A 23,287-nucleotide genomic window follows, 5' to 3' on the forward strand; every position below is an offset into this window, starting at 1 on the left:
CTTGAAACATGTTGGTACTACAGACTCAGAAAGGGAAAGGTTGAAAATGTCAGTTAAGACACTTGCCAGTTAGTCAGCGCATGCTCGGAGTACACGTCCTGGTAATCCGTCTGGCCCTGCGGCCTTGTGAATGCTGACCTGTTTAACCTGTTAGGGCTAGGGGGCAGTATTTGCACGGCTGGATAAAAAAAATGTACCCGATTTAATCTGGTTACTAATCCTACCCAGTAACTAGAATATGCATATACTTATTATATATGGATAGAAAACACTCTAAAGTTTCTAAAACTGTTTGAATGGTGTCTGTGAGTATAACAGAACTCATTTGGCAGGCAAAACCCTGAGACATTTTCTGACAGGAAGTGGATACCTGATGTGTTGTATTACCTTTAAACCTATCCCATTGAAAAACACAGGGGCTGAGGAATATTTTGGCACTTCCTATTGCTTCCACTAGATGTCACCAGCCTTTACAAAGTGTTTTGAGTCTTCTGGAGGGAGATCTGACCGAACAAGAGCCATGGAACGATGATGTCCCATTAGACACCTGGCGCGCGAGTTCATGTTGGGTACCCTCGTTCCAATACGTTATAAAAGAGTATGCATTCGTCCACCTTGAATATTATTCATGTTCTGGTTAAAAAAGGCCCTAATGATTTATGCTATACAACGTTTGACATGTTTGAACGAACGTAAATATATTTTTTCCCCTCGTTCATGACGAGAAGTCCGGCTGGCTTAGATCATGTGCTAACAAGACGGAGATTTTTGGACATAAATGATGAGCTTTTTTGAACAAAACTACATTCGTTATGAACCTGTGATACCTGGAAGTGACATCTGATGAAGAGAATCAAAGGTAATGGATTATTTACATAGTATTTTCGATTTTAGATCTCCCCAACATGACGTCTAGTCTGTATCGCAACGCGTATTTTTCTGGGCGCAGTGCTCAGATTATTGCAAAGTGTGATTTCCCAGTAAGGTTATTTTTAAATCTGGCAAGTTGATTGCGTTCAAGAGATGTAAATCTATAATTCTTTAAATGACAATATAATATTTTACCAATGTTTTCTAATTTTAATTATTTAATTTGTGGTGTTGACTTGACTGCCGGTTATTGGAGGGAAACGATTTCCTCAACATCAATGCCATAGTAAAACGCTGTTTTTGGATATAAATATGAACTTGATAGAACTAAAAATGCATGCATTGTCTAACATAATGTCCTAGGAGTGTCATCTGATGGAGATTGTAAAAGGTTAGTGCATCATTTTAGCTGGTTTTATGGTTTTGGTGACCCTGTCTTTGAATTGACAAAACATTACACACAACTCTTGTAAATGTACTGTCCTAACATACTCTAAATTTATGCTTTCGCCGTAAAACCTTTTTGAAATCGTAAAACGTGGTTAGATTAAGGAGATGTTTATCTTTCAAAGGGTGTAAAATAGTTGTATGTTTGAAAAATTTGAATTTTGGCATTTATTTGGATTCAAATTTGCCGCTCTTGAAATGCACCTGCTGTTGATGGAGTGCACCACGGGGGGGACGCTAGCGTCCCACCTAGCCCATAGAGGTTAAAGATCTTAATCACATCGGCTGCAGAGAGCGTGATCACAAAGTCGTCCGGAACAGCTGATGTTCTCATGCATGTTTCAGTGTTACTTGCCTCGAAGCGAGCATAGAAGTTATTTTGCTCGTCTGGTAGGTTGGTGTCACTGGGCAGCTCTCGGCTGTGCTTCCCTTAGTAGTCTGTAATAGTTTGCAAGCCCTGCCACATCCGATGAGCGTCAGAGCCGGTGTAGTGTAATTCGATCTTAGTCCTGTATTGACACTTTGCCTGTTTTATGGTTCCTGGTTAGAGTCCCGCTCCTTGAAAGCGGCAGCTCTACCCTTTTAGAACAGTGTGAATGTTGCCTGTAATCCATGGCTTCTGGTTGGGGTATGTACGTACAGTCACTGTGGAGATGACGTCATCGATGCACTTATTGATGAAGCCAGTGACTTATGTGGTGTACTCCTCAATGCCCTTCGGAAGAATCCCGGAACATATTCCAGTCTGTGCTAGCAAAACAATCCTATAGTTTAGCATCTGCTTAATCTGACCACTTTTTTATAGACCGATTCACTGGTGCTTCGTGCTTTAATTTTTGCTTGTAAGCAAGGAATCAGGAGGATAGAATTATGGTGAGATTTGCCAAATGGATGGTGAGGGAGAGCTTTGTACGCATCTCTGTGTGTGGAATAAAGGTGGTTTAGGTTTTTTATCCCCTCTGGTTCCACATTTAACATGCTGTATGTGTGTATACGTGTGTGTGTGTGTGTGTGTGTGTGTGTGTGTGTGTGTGTGTGTGTGTGTGTGTGTGTGTGTGTGTGTGTGTGTGTGTGTGTGTGTGTGTGTGTGTGTGTGTGTGTGTGTGTGTGTGTGTGTGTACCTGTGCCAGAAGGTTTGTGGTCCAGCGTAGTGAAGGGGGGGGCAGGCCCCCTGGCCATGAACAGGTCAGGTTGAGGGAGGAGTAGTTCATTGCTGGCAGAACAGAGCAGGAGGGGGAACCATCTGGAGGGTCTGGGGGACAGGGGGACAATATACAGCGCAACACTGTTTTGATTGTGTTGTTATTGTGTGTGTGTGAGTGTGTGTATCGTCACAGGACAGCAGGATGACAAGCACCAGCCTTTCAGTCAACCAGGGGTTGCCATGGCAGTAACATCAGTGACAAAAAAGTGTTTGGTACCTTAGAACCTCCTTAGAGTTCCGTCTCTTCCCTCGATGCTCCAACAGGTCTGCAGCATCCCCAACGATTCCATGTGTGTTTCGGTGTGTGTGTTTGTGTGTGAGTGTGTGTGTGTGTGTGGTGACGCCATATGGAGAAGAGGGAGAGAAGTAGTAGAAGGTAGAGAGAGAAAGTTGGAGGTCAGGGGATTGTAGTCGGGGGTTAGAGATCAGAGGTTACTCACAGTAAACGGTGAGGCTTATGGTCTTCATAGAGCGGGTGTTGAGGTATGTGTTCTGAGCCAAACAGGCGTAGGTACCAGTGTGCATCCGCAGAATCCTAGTGATGGTGAACTGGGGTCCCGTGTACACCTGGCTGGATTAGAAGCAATATATAAACACCTGGCTGGGATTAGAACCAATATAAAAAACACCAGGCTGGATTAGAACCAATATAAAAAACACCTGACTGGGATTAGAACCAATATATAAAACACTAGGCTGGATTAGAACCAATATAAATAAAACCTGACTGGGATTAGAACCAATATAAAAAACACCAAGCCGGATTAGAACCAATATATAAAACACTTAGCTGGGATTAAAACCAATATATAAAACATTTAGCTGGGATTAGAACCAATATATAAAACACCTGACTGGTTTTCAGTGGAGGCTGCTGAGGGGAGAACGGCTCATAATAATGACCGGAATGGAGCACATGGAACATTTTGTGTTGTGGATATGTGGTGGTGTAAGGATGTTATATCATGTACTGTTTAATCTTTAACTCATTCAGTACAAATATAGTTAACTGTTTTATCTTTTGTTGTCTATGTAATGTGGGTGCTTTGGTGTGTTTGGACACCAGGAAGAGTAGCTGCTGCCTTGACAGAAGCTAATGGGGATTATAAGAATATTTTGAAGATAAATACACAACACAGAGTTTGAGAGTTTGAAAGTTTTTAGAGGATGAGAAGGTGAGAGTACTAAAAACTAGAGTACTAATGGTTAATAGTTAATTGTAAATAGGAGTTGGGTTTCAGTTCAACAGCTGTTTAGAATCTGTGGAATGCCACTCCTGAACTCAGAGCTACGTTTACTACGGTCTGTACATTGAGTCGGGAGCAGGATACTTGTTATTTGGCCATTGGCCAGTTGTACTGCAAGGACTTTGATTGGTCAACCCCAGGCTAGGATGGTGGGTTATAAATGGCATCCTGTTCCTTTGTTCTGTGGAGAAAAGCTGAGGACAGGGGAGACTGAACATCTGAACATCTACCTCCCAGCATAACATTGTGATTTGTCCTTCTCAAATAAACACATTTTTCTCCCCGATTTGCTTTGGAGATTGTGTTATTGAAGAATAACATCAATTGCTAACAGGATCCCTAATAAATAAACATAAAAATACATGGAATGGCATCAAACGGAGAGAGCCGCCCGCCTGTTCGGAGCCGTCAGAGCCGCCCGCCTGTCCGGAGCAGCCAGAGCCGCCCGCCTGTCCGGAGCCGCCAGAGCCGCCCGTCAGCCTGGTGAGTCCTGTGCCTGCGCCCAGGGCCAGGCCTCCTTCATGTCTCCCCAGCCTGGTGAATCCTGGGCCAGAGCCGCTAGAGCCGCCCGCCAGTCCGGAGCCGCCAGAGCCGCCCGCCAGTCCGGAGCCGCCAGAGCCGCCCGCCAGCCCGGAGCCGCCAGGGCCATCCGCCAGCCCGGAGCCACCGGAGCCACCCGCCAGCCCGGAGCCGCCAGGGACGCCCGCCAGCTGGGCGCAGCCAGGGTCGCCCGCCAGCCGGGCGCAGCCAGATTCGCCCGCCTGGTCGCCCACCAGTCCTCCGGCGCGGCCAGGTGCGCCACCTAAGTGGGCGACGCCGAGGGTGGAGCGGAGGCCACGTCCCGCACCTGAGCCGCCGCCGTAAGAAGGCCCACCCGGACCCTCCCCTTCAGAGTCAGGTTTTGCGGCCGGAGTCCGCACCTTTGGGAGGGGGGGTACTGTAACGCCCTGGCCATAGAGAGGGGTTTTTGTTCTTTGTTTTGGTTAGGCCAGGGTGTTACATTGGGTGGGCATTCTATGTTCATTTTTCTATGTTTTTGTATTTCTTTGTTTTGGGCCGTGTGTGGCTGTAGTTCGTTGTTGCTGATTGGGAGTCACACATAAGGAGCCTGTTTTTCCTTTGGGTTTTGTGGGGGATTGTTTCTGTTTAGTGTTTTGCACCTGACAGGACTGTTTGGCTGTCGGTTTTCTTGTTTTGTGTGTATAGTGTTCTTACGTTTATTAAAATTCAAAGATGAACACTAACTCCGCTGCACCTTGGTCTACTTCCACAGACAGCCGTTACAGGTCAGGATATATGACAAACAGAGAAGCAGCAGCAGTGTATATTATAAATGTATGTAAGTGCCCCAGTGATGTACTGGACTGTCAGCACCACCCTCTGTAGTGTCATGCGATCGAAGGCGGTGCAGTTGCCATACCATGCAGGAAGTCAAGATGCTTTCAATGGTGCAGCTTTATAACTTTGAGGATCTGAGGGCCCGTGCTAAATCTATTCAACCGCCTGAGGGGAAAGAGGCACTGTTGCACCTTCTTCACAACTGTGTGTATGTGGACCATTTTCCGTCCTTAGTGATTTGGACACTGAGGAACTTGAAGCTCTCGATCTACTACACTGCAGCTCTATCATGTAGATGGGGGCATTCTTGCTTCCCCATTTCCTGTAGTACACGATCAGCTCCTTGGTCTTATTGAAGTTGAGGGAGAGATTGTTGTCCTGGCACCACACTGCCACTGACCTCCTCCATGTAGGCGTGGGTGAACAGGGAGTACAGGAGGGGATGAAGCACGCACCCCTGAGGGGCCCCAGTGTTGAGAGTCAGCATGGCAGATGTGTTGTTGTCTACCCTCACCACCTGGGGCCGGCCCGTCTGGAAGTCCTAGATCCAGTTGCAAAGGGAGGTGTTCAGTCCCAGGGTCCTGAGCTTGGTGATGAGCTTGGAGTGGTCTGTGGTGTTGAACGCTGAGCTGTAGTCAATGGAAAGCATTGTCATATAGGTGTTCCTCTTGTCTAGGTGGGTGAGGTCAGTTTGGAGAGCAATTGAGATTGCGTAATTTAAGGATCTGTTGAGGCGTATTGCAAATTGGAGTGGGTCTAGGGAGCCTGGGATGATGGAGTTAATGTGAGCCATAACCAACCTTTCAAAAGACTTCATGAATACAGATGAAGGGTGGTAGTCAGGGCGGAAGTCATTGTGGCAGATAGAATTCCAGTTTTTAGGAACAGGAATGATGATGGTCAGCTTAAGACATGTGGGTATTACAGACTGGGACAAGGAGAGGCTGAAAATGACTGTGAAGATGTCTGCCTGCTGTTCTGCTTATGTTCTGAGAACGCGCACTGGAATACTGTCAGGCCCCGCGGCATTGAATGTTGACCTGATTGAAAACCTTACTCACGTCGGCCTCAGAGAGCAAGATCTCCCAATGGTCATGCACAGCTCAACTACAGGCATTTAGATTTGTTGGATGCGTGTGTGTTAAATGCGTGCGTGTTAAAACATACCTGTTGTTGTAGAACCAGACATATTGACTGGGAGGGTTGGACTGGGCCTGGCAGAGCAGAGAGACCGTCTGTCTCTCCTGAGCAGAGTATCCTCTGTCTGTTATACTGTAGGGAGTCACATCTATCTGGGGAATATCAGGACCGACTGGGGAGAAGAAAGGGAAAGGGGGATACATTGTCATCTGTACAACTGAATGTATTCAACTGAAATGTGTCTTCCGCATTTAACCCAAGCCCTCTGAATCGACATCCATGTCTTTAGCGCCCAGGGAACAGTGCATTGCTTGGGGGCAGAACGATAGATTTTTATCTTGTCAGCTTGGGGATTCGATCCAGCAACCATTTGGTTACTGGCCCAATGCACCTACCCGCCAGGCTACCTGCCGCGCACGACGCACCCGCACGCACACACACACACACACACACACACACACACACACACACACACACACACACACACACACACACACACACACACACACACACACACACACACACACACACACACACACACACACACACACACACACACACACACACACACACACACTGTGGCAGACCAGGGGGTTTGGTCAAGACGTTTACACAGATCAGAGAATGATTAGCTTGGTTTCAAGGGTGTTTATTTAACTTCTTCGGGCTAGTATTCGGAAGTTTGGATGAATGAGGTGCCCAAAGTAAACTGCCTGTTACTCAGGCCCAGAAGCTAGGATATGCATATAATTGGTAGTAGTGGATAGAAAACACTCTAAAGATTCCAAAACTGTTAAAATAATGTCTGTGAGTATAACAGAACTGATATGGCAGGTGAAAACCCGAGGACAATCCATCCAGAATTATTTTTTTTCAGCTCACCTCTGATTACAATGGCTGTCAATGGGAATTTAAAAGGAATACCTCCAAGATTGCAGTTCCAAGGGCTTCCACTAGATGTCAACAGTCTTTAGAAAGAGTTTCAGGCTTGTTTTTTGAAAAATGAGCTAGAATTTGTAGTTTTTCTAAGTGCTCCCATTTTGGCTGTAGTGTTTGTAGTGCGTTCTGGTGAGTGTGCATACTTCGTTATTTATCTCCGGTAATGGTCTCCGGTATTCTCCGTTTTAAATTGTATCGTTTATTTACGTATTAGGATACCTGAGGATTGATTAGGAACATTGTTTGATATGTTTGGAAGAAGTTTATTGGTAACTTACGGGATTCATTTGTATGCATTTTGAAAGAGGGAAACCGGTGGATTACTAAGTCCAGCGCGCCAATGAAACAGACTTTTTGGGCATATAAAGAAGGACTTTATTGAACAAAAGGACCATTTGTTATGTAGCTGGGACCCTTGTGATTGCAACCAGATGAAGATCTTCAAAGGTAAGTGACTTATTTTATCGCTATTTCTGACTTTCGTGACGCATCTGCTTGGTTGGAAAATGTATGTAATGCTTTTGTGTGCGGGGCGCTGTCCTCAGATAATTGTGTGCTTTCGCCGTAAAGCCTTTTTGAAATCTGACAACGCGGCTGGATTAACAAGAAGTTAAGCTTTTAAATGATGTATGACACTTGTATTTTCATTAATGTTTAATATCATATATATTGGCCAGGTGGGACGGTAGCGTCCCAATGATCCGTAACAAGTTAAATAATAAATCAAAAAGAAAAAGAGAGGTCTCCCCCATGAGAACCTCTCTGGGATACCGTCTTCTGGGCTCCGGGTCTGGCTGTATCCTGTCGGGAACAAAAACTGAACTCCCTCCTCATACCTCTGCAACCGTCCCCAACTATACGGGAGTCCTTTCTTCCCCCACTCTCCCTGTGTGCCGCCCTTCTGGCAGCTTTATGGGCCTTGCACAGCTGGTGAGCAATCAGCCCTTGATTACTCACCAGCTCCCAATCAGCCCCAATTAGTCCCGGCTGGAGAGCCCGTCGAGACCTGGCACGTCCAGCAGATGGAGCCATCGCCTCGTGATGTATACTCTGTCTGTCACCAGGCCTCGACGAGTCTCCCCCTGGTGGCTGACCTGCTGTACGCCACAATACACGCTATGTTAAACACACACACTACGTTACAAACACATACTATGTTATACACACTACATCAGCAAAGTATCCTCTCTCTAGCCCCATTTATACCTGGTTCTAGGGTTCAGAGTTAGGGGTAGTGTGTAGGGTTTAGGGTGCAGTGTGTAGTGCGTATACTAACTGGGGCTGACAAACAATTTATTTATTATTGCGATTAATCTCATGATTTTCTGTAGGTAATGCCAGTTTAATTGCAATTTTAGAATTTGCTCAAGTTTAAAAAGCAATGCATTGAGTTCCAGGCATACTATGCGTTGATTGTAAGGGACGGAAAACATAACATATCTGTATCAGAATGTTTTTTAATAGCATTTTCAGCAAACAATACAAAAGTCACTGTAACAGCTATTAATGCTCCCAATGTGTCAGTAGGCGTTCCCCCTCTTATCAATGTGTCAGTAGGCCTTCCCCCTCTTATCAATGTTGCAGTAGGCCTTCCCCCTCTTATCAATGTGTCAGTAGGCCTTCCCCCTCTTATCAATGTGTCAGTAGGCCTTCCCCCTCTTATCAATGTGTCAGTAGGCCTTCCCCTCTTATCAATGTTGCAGTAGGCCTTCCCCTCTTATCAATGTTGCAGTAGGCCTTCCCCCTCTTATCAATGTTGCAGTAGGCCTTCCCCCTCTTATCAATGTGTCAGTAGGCCTTCCCCCTCTTATCAATGTTGCAGTAGGCCTTCCCCCTCTTATCAATGTTGCAGTAGGCCTTCCCCCTCTTATCAATGTGTCAGTAGGCCTTCCCCCTCTTATCAATGTGTCAGTAGGCCTTCCCCCTCTTATCAATGTGTCAGTAGGCCTTCCCCCTCTTATCAATGTGTCAGTAGGCCTTCCCCCTCTTATCAATGTTGCAGTAGGCCTTCCCCCTCTTATCAATGTTGCAGTAGGCCTTCCCCCTCTTATCAATGTGTCAGTAGGCCTTCCCCCTCTTATCAATGTTGCAGTAGGCCTTCCCCCTCTTATCAATGTTGCAGTAGGCCTTCCCCCTCTTATCAATGTTGCAGTAGGCCTTCCCCCTCTTATCAATGTTGCAGTAGGCCTTCCCCCTCTTATCAATGTTGCAGTAGGCCTTCCCCCTCTTATCAATGTTGCAGTAGGCCTTCCCCCTCTTATCAATGTGTCAGTAGGCCTTCCCCCTCTTATCAATGTTGCAGTAGGCCTTCCCCCTCTTATCAATGTTGCAGTAGGCCTTCCCCCTCTTATCAATGTTGCAGTAGGCCTTCCCCCTCTTATCAATGTGTCAGTAGGCGTTCCCCCTCTTATCAATGTTTCAGTAGGCCTTCCCCCTCTTATCAATGTGTCAGTAGGCCTTCCCCCTCTTATCAATGTGTCAGTAGGCCTTCCCCTCTTATCAATGTTGCAGTAGGCCTTCCCCCTCTTATCAATGTGTCAGTAGGCCTTCCCCCTCTTATCAATGTGTCAGTAGGCCTTCCCCCTCTTATCAATGTGTCAGTAGGCCTTCCCCCTCTTATCAATGTTGCAGTAGGCCTTCCCCCTCTTATCAATGTTGCAGTAGGCCTTCCCCCTCTTATCAATGTTGCAGTAGGCCTTCCCCCTCTTATCAATGTTGCAGTAGGCCTTCCCCCTCTTATCAATGTGTCAGTAGGCCTTCCCCCTCTTATCAATGTGTCAGTAGGCCTTCCCCCTCTTATCAATGTGTCAGTAGGCCTTCCCCCTCTGATCAATGTTTCAGTAGACCTTTTTCCTCTTATCAATGTTTCAGTATACTTACTACCTCTGATCAATGTTTCGGTAGACCTACTATCTCTAATCAATGTTTCAGTATACCTAGTTCCTCTGATCAATGTTTCAGTAGACCTTGTTCCTCTGATCAATGTTTCGGTAGACCTACTATCTCTAATCAATGTTTCAGTAGACCTAGATCCTCTTATCAATGTTTCGGTAGACCTACTATCTCTAATCAATGTTTCAGTAGACCTACTATCTCTAATCAATGTTTCAGTATACCTACTTCCTCTGATCAATGTTTCAGTAGACCTAGATCCTCTTATCAATGTTTCGGTAGACCTACTATCTCTAATCAATGTTTCAGTATACCTACTTCCTCTTATCAATGTTTCGGTAGACCTACTATCTCTAATCAATGTTTCAGTATACCTACTTCCTCTTATCAATGTTTCAGTAGACCTAGTTCCTCTTATCAATGTTTCGGTAGGTCTACTCCCTCATGTTTTAAATTTAATTTTAAATGTAATCAGGAAGTGCTCATTGAGATTTGAAATCTCTTTTTCAAGAGCGTCAATGCCTAGATAGGCAGCACCAAGTCATTACACCATTACATACAGACTACATGAAATACTACAGGTAATCTAGTAAAAACCACAGGAATCACAGGATAACACACATTGAACAGCAAATTAAGAACCTCTTACAGCTCCTTAAGGATAGGGGGCAGTATTGACAATTTCGGAAAAAATATGTGCCCATATTAAACTGCCTCCTACTCAAACTCAGAAGCTAGGATATGCATATTATTAGTAGATTTGGATGGAAAACACTGACGTTTCTAAAACCGTTTGAATGGTGTCTGTGAGTATAACAGAACTCATATGGCAAGCAAAAACCTGAGAGAAATCCTACCAGGAAGTGGAAATCTGGATGCATGGGCTATCTTAAAGTCGTTTCCTGTTGAATAGACAGAGACGTAGTAATAATTGTGCACTTCCTACGGCTTCCACTAGATGTCGACAGTCTTTACAAAGTTGTTTGAAGCTTCTACGATGAACAGAGCCCGAATGACAAGGAGGGGAAGTTGTTGAGGCAGGGGGTGACATCACTTCTTGGGGCGCGTTCACGAGGGAGGATCCTCCCGTTCCAAAACCTTTTTCAAGACACAGGAACCGTCCGGTTGAAATATTATTGAATCTTCACGTTCTGAAGGCCCTAAAGATTGATGTTTTACAACGTTTGACATGTTTGAACGAACGTAAATACAACTTTTTTAAACTTTTCGTTGCGACATCGTCCGCGCGCTTTCTACACTTGGAGTAGCTTACTGGACGCACAAACAACAAGGAGTTATTTGGGTATAAATTATGGACTTTATCGAACAAAACAACATTTGTTGTGGACCTGGGATTCCTGGAAGTGCCTTCTGATGAAGATGATCCCAGGTAAGGGAATATTTCTAATGCAATGTATGATTTTAGATGTCCCCAAGATGGCGGCTATCTGTATAGCCTAGTGTATTTTTCTGAGCTCAGTACTCAGATTATTGCAAAGAGTGCTTTCCTCGTGAAGCTTTTTTGAAATCTTTCATAGCGTTTGCATAAAGGAGATGTTCATCTATAATTCTTTGAATGACAGTTTAATTTTGTATCAATGTTTATGACAAGTATTTTTGTAAATTGTGGTGCTGATTCACCGGCAGTATTTTCTGAACGTCACGCGCCGATGTAAAATGCTGTTTTTATATATAAATATGAACTTTATCGAACAAAAAATGCATGTATTGTGTAACATGATGTCCTAGGAGTGTCATCTGATGAAGATCGTCAAAGGTTAGTGCTGCATTTAGCTGTGTTTTGGGTATTTGTGATGCATGCTAGTTGCTAGGAAAATGGCTGTGTGGTTGTTTTTGTCGATGTACTCTCCTAACATAATCTAATGTTTTGCTTTCGCTGTAAAGCCTTTTTGAAATCGGACAACGTGGTTCGATTCAGGAGAAGTGTATCTATAAAATGGTGTAAAATAGTCCTATGTTTGAGAAACAGAAATTATTAAATTTGGTTTTGAATATGGCGCTCTGATTTTTTTGCTGGATGTTGATCCCGGTTACGGGATCCGCGCAGCGCGATTACCAACGGACATGGCACAGGACAGGACAGCATCTGGACATGAACACATAACGACATCAATGCTGACACAGGGAACAAACGTCGGAGCAGACAGAAGTAGGGAAGGAAATCAACAAAGTGAAGGAGTCCAGGTGAGTCCAGTGAGCGCTAAAGCGTGTAAAGAAGGGCAGCCCGGCGCCCTCCAGCGCCAGAGAGGGAGAGCCGGAGCAGATGTGATAGAAAGGGTGTCAATTAGAAAACACCATTAGTTTAGTTTTGTCAGCATTGAGAATAAGCTTCAATTGACACAAGGTATCTTGAACAGTTTAAAAAACAGTTTGCAAGTTCTGGATGCTTTTGTGAGAGACGAGGCACAACAATAAATAACAGTATCATCAGCATAAAAAGTGAAGGTGCGCATTTCTCATATTTTTGTCTAAATTATTGATAGAAATAGTGAATAAGAGGGGACCAAGTGCAGTGCCCTGGATCACACCGTTACAGACAGACAATTTAACAGACATGAGCCCATCAAATTGAGTGCCCTTAGTTCTGCCAAGGGCTTCAGTGATATCATGTCAAACCTTAATGGCTGCTTTAATTGTGCTATGCTTCTTCCTGAAGCACAATTTGTACATTGATAAAATAGAGTTAGTATATAAAAACTATTTTAGCTGTTCACTAACAAAGGTTTCAAGTATTTTCGCCAGGGGGGACAGCTTTGAGATTGGCCTATAATTATTTAAAAGAGTTGGATCACCCCCTTTTAAAAGTGGTAGGACAAATGCTGATTTCCAGATCCTTGCAATTGCATTACATTCCAGGTTTAGATTGAACAGATATGTAAGTGGATCAGCTGGTTTGAGAGGGAGAACAGACAGAGGAGGTGTGAGAACAGATAGAGGAGGTGTGAGAACAGATAGAGGAGGTGTGATAGGGAGAACAGATAGAGGAGGTGTGAGAACAGATAGAGGAGGTGTGAGAGGGGGAACAGACAGAGGAGGTGTGAGAGGGAGAACAGATAGAGGAGGTGTGAGAACAGATAGAGGAGGTGTGAGAACAGATAGAGGAGGTGTGAGAACAGATAGAGGAGGTGTGAGAGGGAGAACAGACAGAGGAGGTGTGAGAGGGAGAACAGATAGAGGAGGTGTGAGAACAGATAGAGGAGGTGTGAGAACAGATAGAGGAGGTGTGAGAGGGAGAACAGACAGAGGAGGTGTGAGAGGGAGAACAGATAGAGGAGGTGTGAGAGGGAGAACAGATAGAGGAGGTGTGAGAGGGGGAACAGACAGAGGAGGTGTGAGAGGGAGAACAGATAGAGGAGGTGTGAGAGGGGGAACAGATAGAGGAGGTGTGAGAACAGATAGAGGAGGTGTGAGAGGGGGAACAGACAGAGGAGGTGTGAGAACAGATAGAGGAGGTGTGAGAGGGGAACAGATAGAGGAGGTGTGAGAGGGGGAACAGACAGAGGAGGTGTGAGAACAGATAGAGGAGTGTGAGAGGGGGAACAGATAGAGGAGGTGTGAGAGGGAGAACAGACAGAGGAGGTGTGAGAGGGGGAACAGATAGAGGAGGTGTGAGAACAGACAGAGGAGGTGTGAGAGGGGGAACAGACAGAGGAGGTGTGATAGGGGGAACAGATAGAGGAGGTGTGAGAGGGGGAACAGATAGAGGAGGTGTTATAGGGAGAACAGATAGAGGAGGTGTGAGAGGGAGAACAGATAGAGGAGGTGTGAGAGGAAGAACAGATAGAGGAGGTGTGAGAGGGAGAACAGATAGAGGAGGTGTGAGAGGAAGAACAGATAGAGGAGGTGTGATAGGGAGAGCAGACAGAGGAGGTGTGAGAACAGATAGAGGAGGTGTGAGAGGGAGAACAGATAGAGGAGGTGTGAGAACAGATAGAGGAGGTGTGAGAGGGAGAACAGACAGAGGAGGTGTGAGAGGGAGAACAGATAGAGGAGGTGTGAGAGGGGGAACAGACAGAGGAGGTGTGAGAACAGATAGAGGAGGTGTGAGAGGGGGAACAGACAGAGGAGGTGTGAGAGGGAGAACAGATAGAGGAGGTGTGAGAGGGGGAACAGACAGAGGAGGTGTGATAGGGGGAACAGATAGAGGAGGTGTGAGAGGGGGAACAGATAGAGGAGGTGTTATAGGGAGAACAGATAGAGGAGGTGTGAGAGGGAGAACAGATAGAGGAGGTGTGAGAGGAAGAACAGATAGAGGAGGTGTGAGAGGGAGAACAGATAGAGGAGGTGTGAGAGGAAGAACAGATAGAGGAGGTGTGATAGGGAGAGCAGACAGAGGAGGTGTGAGAACAGATAGAGGAGGTGTGAGAGGGAGAACAGATAGAGGAGGTGTGAGAACAGATAGAGGAGGTGTGAGAGGGAGAACAGATAGAGGAGGTGTGAGAGGGAGAACAGACAGAGGAGGTGTGAGAGGGGGAACAGACAGAGGAGGTGTGAGAACAGATAGAGGAGGTGTGAGAGGGGGAACAGATAGAGGAGGTGTGAGAACAGATAGAGGAGGTGTGAGAGGGAGAACAGATAGAGGAGGTGTGAGAACAGATAGAGGAGGTGTGAGAACAGATAGAGGAGGTGTGAGAGGGGGAACAGATAGAGGAGGTGTGAGAGGGAGAACAGATAGAGGAGGTGTGAGAGGGGGAACAGATAGAGGAGGTGTGAGAACAGATAGAGGTGTGAGAGGGGGAACAGATAGAGGAGGTGTGAGAGGGGGAACAGATAGAGGAGGTGTGAGGAAGAACAGATAGAGGAGGTGTTATAGGGGGAACAGATAGAGGAGGTGTGAGAGGGAGAACAGATAGAGGAGGTGTGAGAACAGACAGAGGAGGTGTGAGAGGGAGAACAGACAGAGGAGGTGTGAGAGGGAGAGCAGACAGAGGAGGTGTGAGAGGAAGAACAGATAGAGGAGGTGTGATAGGGAGAACAGATAGAGGAGGTGTGAGAACAGATAGAGGAGGTGTGATAGGGAGAACAGACAGAGGAGGTGTGAGAGGGAGAACAGATAGAGGAGGTGTGAGAGGGGGAACAGATAGAGGAGGTGTGATAGGGAGAACAGATAGAGGAGGTGTGATAGGGAGAACAGACAGAGGAGGTGTGAGAGGGAGAACAGATAGAGGAGGTGTGAGAGGGGGAACAGATAGAGGAGGTGTGAGAGGGAGAACAGATAGAGGAGGTGTGAGAGGGAGAGCAGACAGAGGAGGTGTGAGAGGGAGAACAGACAGAGGAGGTGTGAGAGGGAGAACAGATAGAGGAGGTGTGAGAGGGGGAACAGATAGAGGAGGTGTGAGAGGGAGAACAGATAGAGGAGGTGTGAGAACAGATAGAGGAGGTGTGAGAGGGAGAACAGATAGAGGAGGTGTGAGAGGGGGAACAGATAGAGGAGGTGTGAGAACAGATAGAGGAGGTGTGAGAGGGAGAACAGATAGAGGAGGTGTGAGCGGGAGAACAGATAGAGGAGGTGTGAGAGGGAGAACAGATAGAGGAGGTGTGATAGGGAGAACAGATAGAGGAGGTGTGAGAACAGATAGAGGAGGTGTGATAGGGAGAACAGACAGAGGAGGTGTGAGAGGGAGAACAGATAGAGGAGGTGTGAGAGGGGGAACAGATAGAGGAGGTGTGATAGGGAGAACAGATAGAGGAGGTGTGATAGGGAGAACAGACAGAGGAGGTGTGAGAGGGAGAACAGATAGAGGAGGTGTGAGAGGGGGAACAGATAGAGGAGGTGTGAGAGGGAGAACAGATAGAGGAGGTGTGAGAGGGAGAGCAGACAGAGGAGGTGTGAGAGGGAGAACAGACAGAGGAGGTGTGAGAGGGAGAACAGATAGAGGAGGTGTGAGAGGGGGAACAGATAGAGGAGGTGTGAGAGGGAGAACAGATAGAGGAGGTGTGAGAACAGATAGAGGAGGTGTGAGAGGGAGAACAGATAGAGGAGGTGTGAGAGGGGGAACAGATAGAGGAGGTGTGAGAACAGATAGAGGAGGTGTGAGAGGGAGAACAGATAGAGGAGGTGTGAGCGGGAGAACAGATAGAGGAGGTGTGAGAGGGAGAACAGATAGAGGAGGTGTGAGAGGGAGAACAGATAGAGGAGGTGTGAGAACAGATAGAGGAGGTGTGAGAGGGAGAACAGATAGAGGAGGTGTGAGAGGGAGAACAGATAGAGGAGGTGTGAGAGGGAGAACAGATAGAGGAGGTGTGAGAACAGATAGAGGAGGTGTGAGAACAGATAGAGGAGGTGTGAGAGGGAGAACAGACAGAGGAGGTGTGAGAGGGGGAACAGACAGAGGAGGTGTGAGAGGGGGAACAGATAGAGGAGGTGTGAGAGGGAGAACAGATAGAGGAGGTGTGAGAGGGGGAACAGACAGAGGAGGTGTGAGAGGGAGAACAGATAGAGGAGGTGTGAGAACAGATAGAGGAGGTGTGAGAACAGATAGAGGAGGTGTGAGAACAGATAGAGGAGGTGTGAGAGGGAGAACAGACAGAGGAGGTGTGAGAGGGAGAACAGATAGAGGAGGTGTGAGAACAGATAGAGGAGGTGTGAGAACAGATAGAGGAGGTGTGAGAGGGAGAACAGACAGAGGAGGTGTGAGAGGGAGAACAGATAGAGGAGGTGTGAGAGGGAGAACAGATAGAGGAGGTGTGAGAGGGGGAACAGACAGAGGAGGTGTGAGAGGGAGAACAGATAGAGGAGGTGTGAGAGGGGGAACAGATAGAGGAGGTGTGAGAACAGATAGAGGAGGTGTGAGAGGGGGAACAGACAGAGGAGGTGTGAGAACAGATAGAGGAGGTGTGAGAGGGGGAACAGATAGAGGAGGTGTGAGAGGGGGAACAGACAGAGGAGGTGTGAGAACAGATAGAGGTGTGAGAGGGGGAACAGATAGAGGAGGTGTGAGAGGGGGAACAGACAGAGGAGGTGTGAGAGGGGGAACAGATAGAGGAGGTGTGAGAACAGACAGAGGAGGTGTGAGAGGGGGAACAGATAGAGGAGGTGTGAGAGGGAGAACAGATAGAGGTGTGAGAGGGGGAACAGATAGAGGAGGTGTGAGAGGGGGAACAGACAGAGGAGGTGTGAGAGGGGGAACAGATAGAGGAGGTGTGAGAGGGAGAACAGATAGAGGAGGTGTGAGAACAGACAGAGGAGGTGTGAGAGGGAGAACAGATAGAGGAGGTGTGATAGGGGGAACAGACAGAGGAGGTGTGAGAGGGAGAACAGATAGAGGAGGTGTGAGAGGGGGAACAGATAGAGGAGGTGTGAGAGGGGGAACAGACAGAGGAGGTGTGAGAGGGGGAACAGACAGAGGAGGTGTGAGAGGGAGAGCAGACAGAGGAGGTGTGAGAGGGGGAACAGATAGAGGAGGTGTGATAGGGAGAACAGATAGAGGAGGTGTGAGAACAGACAGAGGAGGTGTGAGAGGGAGAACAGATAGAGGAGGTGTGATAGGGAGAACAGATAGAGGAGGTGTGAGAACAGACAGAGGAGGTGTGAGAGGGAGAGCAGACAGAGGAGGTGTGAGAGGGGGAACAGATAGAGGAGGTGTGAGAGGGGGAACAGATAGAGGAGGTGTGAGAGGGGGAACAGACAGAGGAGGTGTGAGAACAGATAGAGGAGGTGTGAGAACAGATAGAGGAGGTGTGAGAACAGATAGAGGAGGTGTGAGAACAGATAGAGGAGGTGTGAGAGGGGGAACAGATAGAGGAGGTGTGAGAGGGGGAACAGACAGAGGAGGTGTGAGAGGGAGAGCAGACAGAGGAGGTGTGAGAGGGGGAACAGATAGAGGAGGTGTGAGAGGGAGAACAGATAGAGGAGGTGTGAGAGGGAGAGCAGACAGAGGAGGTGTGAGAGGGAGAACAGATAGAGGAGGTGTGAGAGGGGGAACAGATAGAGGAGGTGTGAGAACAGATAGAGGAGGTGTGAGAACAGACAGAGGAGGTGTGAGAGGGAGAACAGATAGAGGAGGTGTGAGAGGGAGAGCAGACAGAGGAGGTGTGAGAGGGAGAACAGATAGAGGAGGTGTGATAGGGAGAACAGATAGAGGAGGTGTGATAGGGAGAACAGATAGAGGAGGTGTGAGAACAGACAGAGGAGGTGTGAGAGGGGGAACAGACAGAGGAGGTGTGATAGGGAGAACAGATAGAGGAGGTGTGAGAGGGGGAACAGACAGAGGAGGTGTGATAGGGAGAACAGATAGAGGAGGTGTGAGAACAGACAGAGGAGGTGTGAGAGGGGGAACAGACAGAGGAGGTGTGATAGGGAGAACAGACAGAGGAGGTGTGAGAGGGAGAACAGACAGAGGAGGTGTGAGAGCAGATAGAGGAGGTGTGAGAGGGAGAGCAGACAGAGGAGGTGTGAGAACAGACAGAGGAGGTGTGAGAGGGGGAACAGATAGAGGAGGTGTGAGAGGGGGAACAGATAGAGGAGGTGTGAGAGGGGGAACAGATAGAGGAGGTGTGAGAACAGACAGAGGAGGTGTGATAGGGAGAGCAGACAGAGGAGGTGTGAGAGGGGGAACAGATAGAGGAGGTGTGAGAGGGAGAGCAGACAGAGGAGGTGTGAGAGGGGGAACAGATAGAGGAGGTGTGAGAACAGACAGAGGAGGTGTTATAGGGGGAACAGATAGAGGAGGTGTGAGTGGGAGAGCAGATAGAGGAGGTGTGAGAGGGAGAGCAGACAGAGGAGGTGTGAGAACAGATAGAGGAGGTGTGAGAGGGAGAACAGACAGAGGAGGTGTGAGCGGGAGAACAGATAGAGGAGGTGTGAGAGGGAGAGCAGACAGAGGAGGTGTGATAGGGAGAGCAGTGTTTCGTGTAGTGATGTGCTTAAAAGGTCCAAGCGGAAAAATGTTTGCTAAAAAAAGGTTCAGTGCGGTAAAGATATGGAGATGCAATTGACAGCATTTTAAAAAATTACGCCGCTAATCATGTCTTGCCTTAATAATTTATTAACGATAGCAGGCTAGGTGTTAACACTTGACAGGCTTAATACTAACAGATGATGTCACTCCAGATGGGTTAGAAGTTAGGGTTTAGCGTTAGGGGTAGTGTGTAGGGTTTAGGGTGTAGTGTTCAGTGTGTAGTGTGTATACTATCAGATGATGTCCAGCCAGATGGGTTAGAAGTTAGGGTTCATCATTAGAGGTAGTGTGTAGGGTTTAGGGTGTAGTGTTCAGTGTGTAGTGTGTATACTAACAGATGATGTCCAGCCAGATGGGTTAGAAGTTAGGGTTCATCATTAGAGGTAGTGTGTAGGGTTTAGGGTGTAGTGTTCAGTGTGTAGTGTGTATACTAACAGATGATGTCCAGCCAGATGCGGTCGGACCGTTCCTGGTTGACCTGGTTCCGTGCCCCACAACGATACCAGCCTGTGTGGTTACGGTTGACTTCTGTCATGTTGAACACGCTGCTGTTGCCCTGGGAGACGGTGCTGACCAATCCGCTGTGCGTCTCATGCTCCCACAGGAAGTAAAGCGGCCCTGTGCCGTTCTCCAGGCCGCAGCGCAGCCACACCAAAGATCCCTCCGCCGGGGACGCATCACTCAGCAGAATATAGGGCTTACTGACAGGGACTACACACACACACACACACACACACACACACACACACACACACACACACACACACACACGAGTGTAGTAGTAGTAGTGGTAGTAGTACTAATTGTTGTAGCAGTAGTAGTAGTAATAGTAATATTAGTTGTAATAGTAGTAGCAGTAGTAGTAGTAATACAGTAGTAGTAGTAGTAGCAGTAATAGTAGTAGTAGCATTAATCATAGTTGTAGTAGTAGTAGTAGTAGTAGTAGTAGTAGTAACAGTAGTAGTGGTAGCAGAAGTAGTATTAGTAGTACAGTCATATTAGTACATTATTATTATTAGTAGTAGTAGTAGTAGTAGTAGTAGTAATAGTAGTAGCAGCAGCAGTAGGAGTTGTATAGTAGCAGTAGTAGTAGTGGTATGGTAGTAGTAGTAGCTGTAGTAGTAGCGGTGGTAGTAGTAGAAGTAATAGTAGTAGCAGTAGGAGTTGTAGTAGCAGTAGGAGTTGTATTATAGTAGTAGTAGTAGTAGTAGTATTTTTTTGAATTTTTTATTTTATTTAACTAGTCAGTTAATAAGATGATAAGATGGCACCGAAGAGGATGGCTGACTAACATGCTCCTAACCAACTGTGCTATTTTGTTCGTTTTTTTGTGTTGATTGTAACTTATTTTTTTACTTATGTTGTACATAAGGTAGCTACTACCGTCTCCTATGACCGAAAATAACTTCTGGCCATCAGAACAGCGATTACTCACCACGAACTAGAAGAAACTTTTTCTTTTAACGAGTCCGACGAGTTAGAATATACTGCTTTCCTGGGAACAGGCCCAAATCCCTGTCATTTGTGTGAAGAAAAGACTGAGGAAAAGAGGGCGCAGATCGGGCTGCCTTCTGAGAATCACTCACCCTGCCATCCATTCTACTTGCTAACATGCAATCATTGGAAAATAAAATTGATGACCTACGATTAAGATTATCCTACCAACGGGACATTAAAAACTGTAACATCTTATGTTTCACTGAGTTGTGGCTGAACGATGACACGGATAGTATAGAGCTGGCAGGATTTTCCATGCACCCGCAGAACAGAGACGCTACGTCTGGTAAGACGAGGGGTGGGGGTGTGTGTCTATTTGTCAATAACAGCTGGTGCGCGATGTCTAATATTGAAGAAGTCTCTAGGTATTACTTGCCTGAGGTAGAGTACATTATGATAAGCTGTAGACCACACTATCTACCAAGAGAGTTCTCATCTATATTATTCGTAGGAGTGTATTTCAAACCACAGACGCTGGCACTACTACTACTAACAATACTAAAACTACTATTACTATTACATAACAATAACAGGCTATTTACAGGGCACTCAACAACCAACTCTATAAGGCTATAAGCAAACAAGAAAATGCTCATCCAGAAGTGACACTCCTAGTGGCCGGGGACTTAAATCAGTTTTACCACATTTTTACCAGCATGTCACATGTGCAACCAGAGTAAAAAAAACTCTAGACGACCTTTACTCCACACAGAGATGCATACAAAGCTCTCCCCCGCTCTCCATTTGGCAAATCTGACCATAATGCTATCCTCCGGCCTCCTGCTTACAAGCAAAAACTAAAGCAGGAAGTACCAGTGACTCGCTCAATACGGAAGTGGTCAGATGACGCGGATGTTACGCTGCAGGACTGTTTTGCTGCACAGACTGGAATATTTTCCGGGATTCATCCAATGGCATTGAGGAGTACACCACCTCAGTCATCAGCTTCATCAATAAGTGCATCGACGACGTCGTCCCCACAGTGACCGTACACACATATTCCAAACAGTAGCCATGGATTACATGCAACATCCGCATCGAGCTAAAGGCTAGATCTGCCGCTTTCAAGGAGCGGGACACTAATCCGTTATGCCCTCAGACGAACCATCAAACAAGCAAAGTGTCAATACAGGATTAAGATTGAATCCTACTACACCGGCTCTGATGTTGGTCGGATGCGGCAGGGCTTGAAAACTATTACGGATTACAAAGAGAAACCCAGCCGCGAGCTGCCCAATGACGCCTACCAGACGAGCTAAATGCCTTTTATGCTCGCTTCGAGGCAAGCAACACTGAAGCATGCACGAGAGAACCAGCCCTGGATGACTGTGTGATAATGCTCTCAGTAGCCAATGTGAGCAAGACCTTTAAACAGGTCAACATTCACAAAGCCGCGGGGCGTGACTGTAAGGGGTGCGTAACTGGTGGTAGGGAAGTCAAACGCAGGAGAGCAGAACTTGGTGAATAGCCGGAGCAGTTTAATATATAAAACTAACGGTATTTAAAACAACAAACACATGGGTACAAAACCCGTAGCGCACCAGTAACACATAGCACACAAACTTACAATAAACAATTCCCGACAAGGACACGGGGGAAACGGGGAAAATATACAACATATAATTAGGAAATTGAAACCAGGTGAGTGTGAAAACAAGACAAAACAAATGGAACATGAGTGTGAAAACAAGACAAAACAAATGGAACATGAAAAATGGATCAGTGATGGCTAGAAGACCGGTGACGTCGACTGCCGAACACCGCCCGAACAAGGAGAGGAACCGACTTCGGCCGAAGTCGTGACAGGGACGGATTACCAGGACGTGTACTCAAAGTACTCATTACCAGGACGTGTACTCAAAGTACTCATTACCAGGACGTGTATTGACATTTTCAACCTCTCCCTGATCGAGTCTGTAATACCTACATGTTTCAAGCAGACCGCTATAGTCCCTGTGCCCAAGGAAGCGAAGGTAACCTGCCTAAATGATTACCGCCCCGTAGCACTCATGTCGGTAGCCATGAAGTGTTTTGAAAGGCTGGTCATGGCTCACATCAACAGCATCCTCCCGGATACCCTGGATCCACTCCAATTTGCATACCGCCCCAACAGATCCACAGATGACGGAATCTCAATCGCACTCCACGCGTCCCTTTCCCACCTGGACAAAAGGAACAACTAAGTGAGAATGCTGTTCATTGGCTACAGCTCAGCGTTCAACACCATAGTGCCCATGAAACTCATCACTAAGCTAAGGACCGTGGGACTAAACACCTCCCTCTTCAACTGGATCCTGGACTTCCTGACGGGCCGCCCCCAGGTGGTAAGAGTAGGCAACAACACGTCTGCCACGCTGATCCTCAACATTGGGGCCCCTCAGGGGTGTGTACTTAGTCACCTCCTGTACTCCCTGTTCACCACTCCCTGTTCACCATGTTCGCCAAACATGACTCCAACACCATCATTACGTTTGCTGATGACACAACAGTGGTAGGCCTGATCACCGACAACGACAGCCTATAGGAAGGAGGTCAGAGAACAGTGTGCTGCCAGGACAACAACCTCTCCCTCAATGTGAGCAAGTCAAAGGAGCTGATCGTGGACTACAGGAAAAGGCGGGCCGAACATCGACGGGGCTGTAGTGGAGCGGGTCGAGAGTTTCAAGTTCCTTGGTGTCCACATCACCAACTAACTATCATGGTCCAAACACATCAAGAGAGTCGTGAAGAGGGCACGACAATACCTTTTCCCCCTCAGGAGAATGAAAAGATTTGGCATGGGTCCCCAGATC

The 23,287-nt window shown here is 46.9% G+C and overlaps 1 protein-coding gene across 1 annotated transcript in view; it reads right to left on the reverse strand.

The window, feature by feature from the left end:
* LOC106563966 (V-set and immunoglobulin domain-containing protein 10-like 2) overlaps nucleotides 1–23,287 on the reverse strand; it is a 147,454-nt gene that overhangs the window by 36,163 nt on the left and 88,004 nt on the right. The window contains exons 3-6 of the mRNA XM_045688924.1: nucleotides 19,434–19,709; nucleotides 6,274–6,418; nucleotides 2,962–3,092; nucleotides 2,439–2,569 (exon numbers count right to left, since the gene is read on the reverse strand). Coding sequence (XP_045544880.1) covers nucleotides 2,439–2,569; nucleotides 2,962–3,092; nucleotides 6,274–6,418; nucleotides 19,434–19,709 — 683 coding nt within the window. The remainder of the gene's footprint in view (nucleotides 1–2,438; nucleotides 2,570–2,961; nucleotides 3,093–6,273; nucleotides 6,419–19,433; nucleotides 19,710–23,287) is intronic.

This window comes from Salmo salar, chromosome ssa11 (assembly GCF_905237065.1).
Source record: "Salmo salar chromosome ssa11, Ssal_v3.1, whole genome shotgun sequence".
NCBI classification, from domain to species: Eukaryota; Metazoa; Chordata; class Actinopteri; order Salmoniformes; family Salmonidae; genus Salmo; species Salmo salar.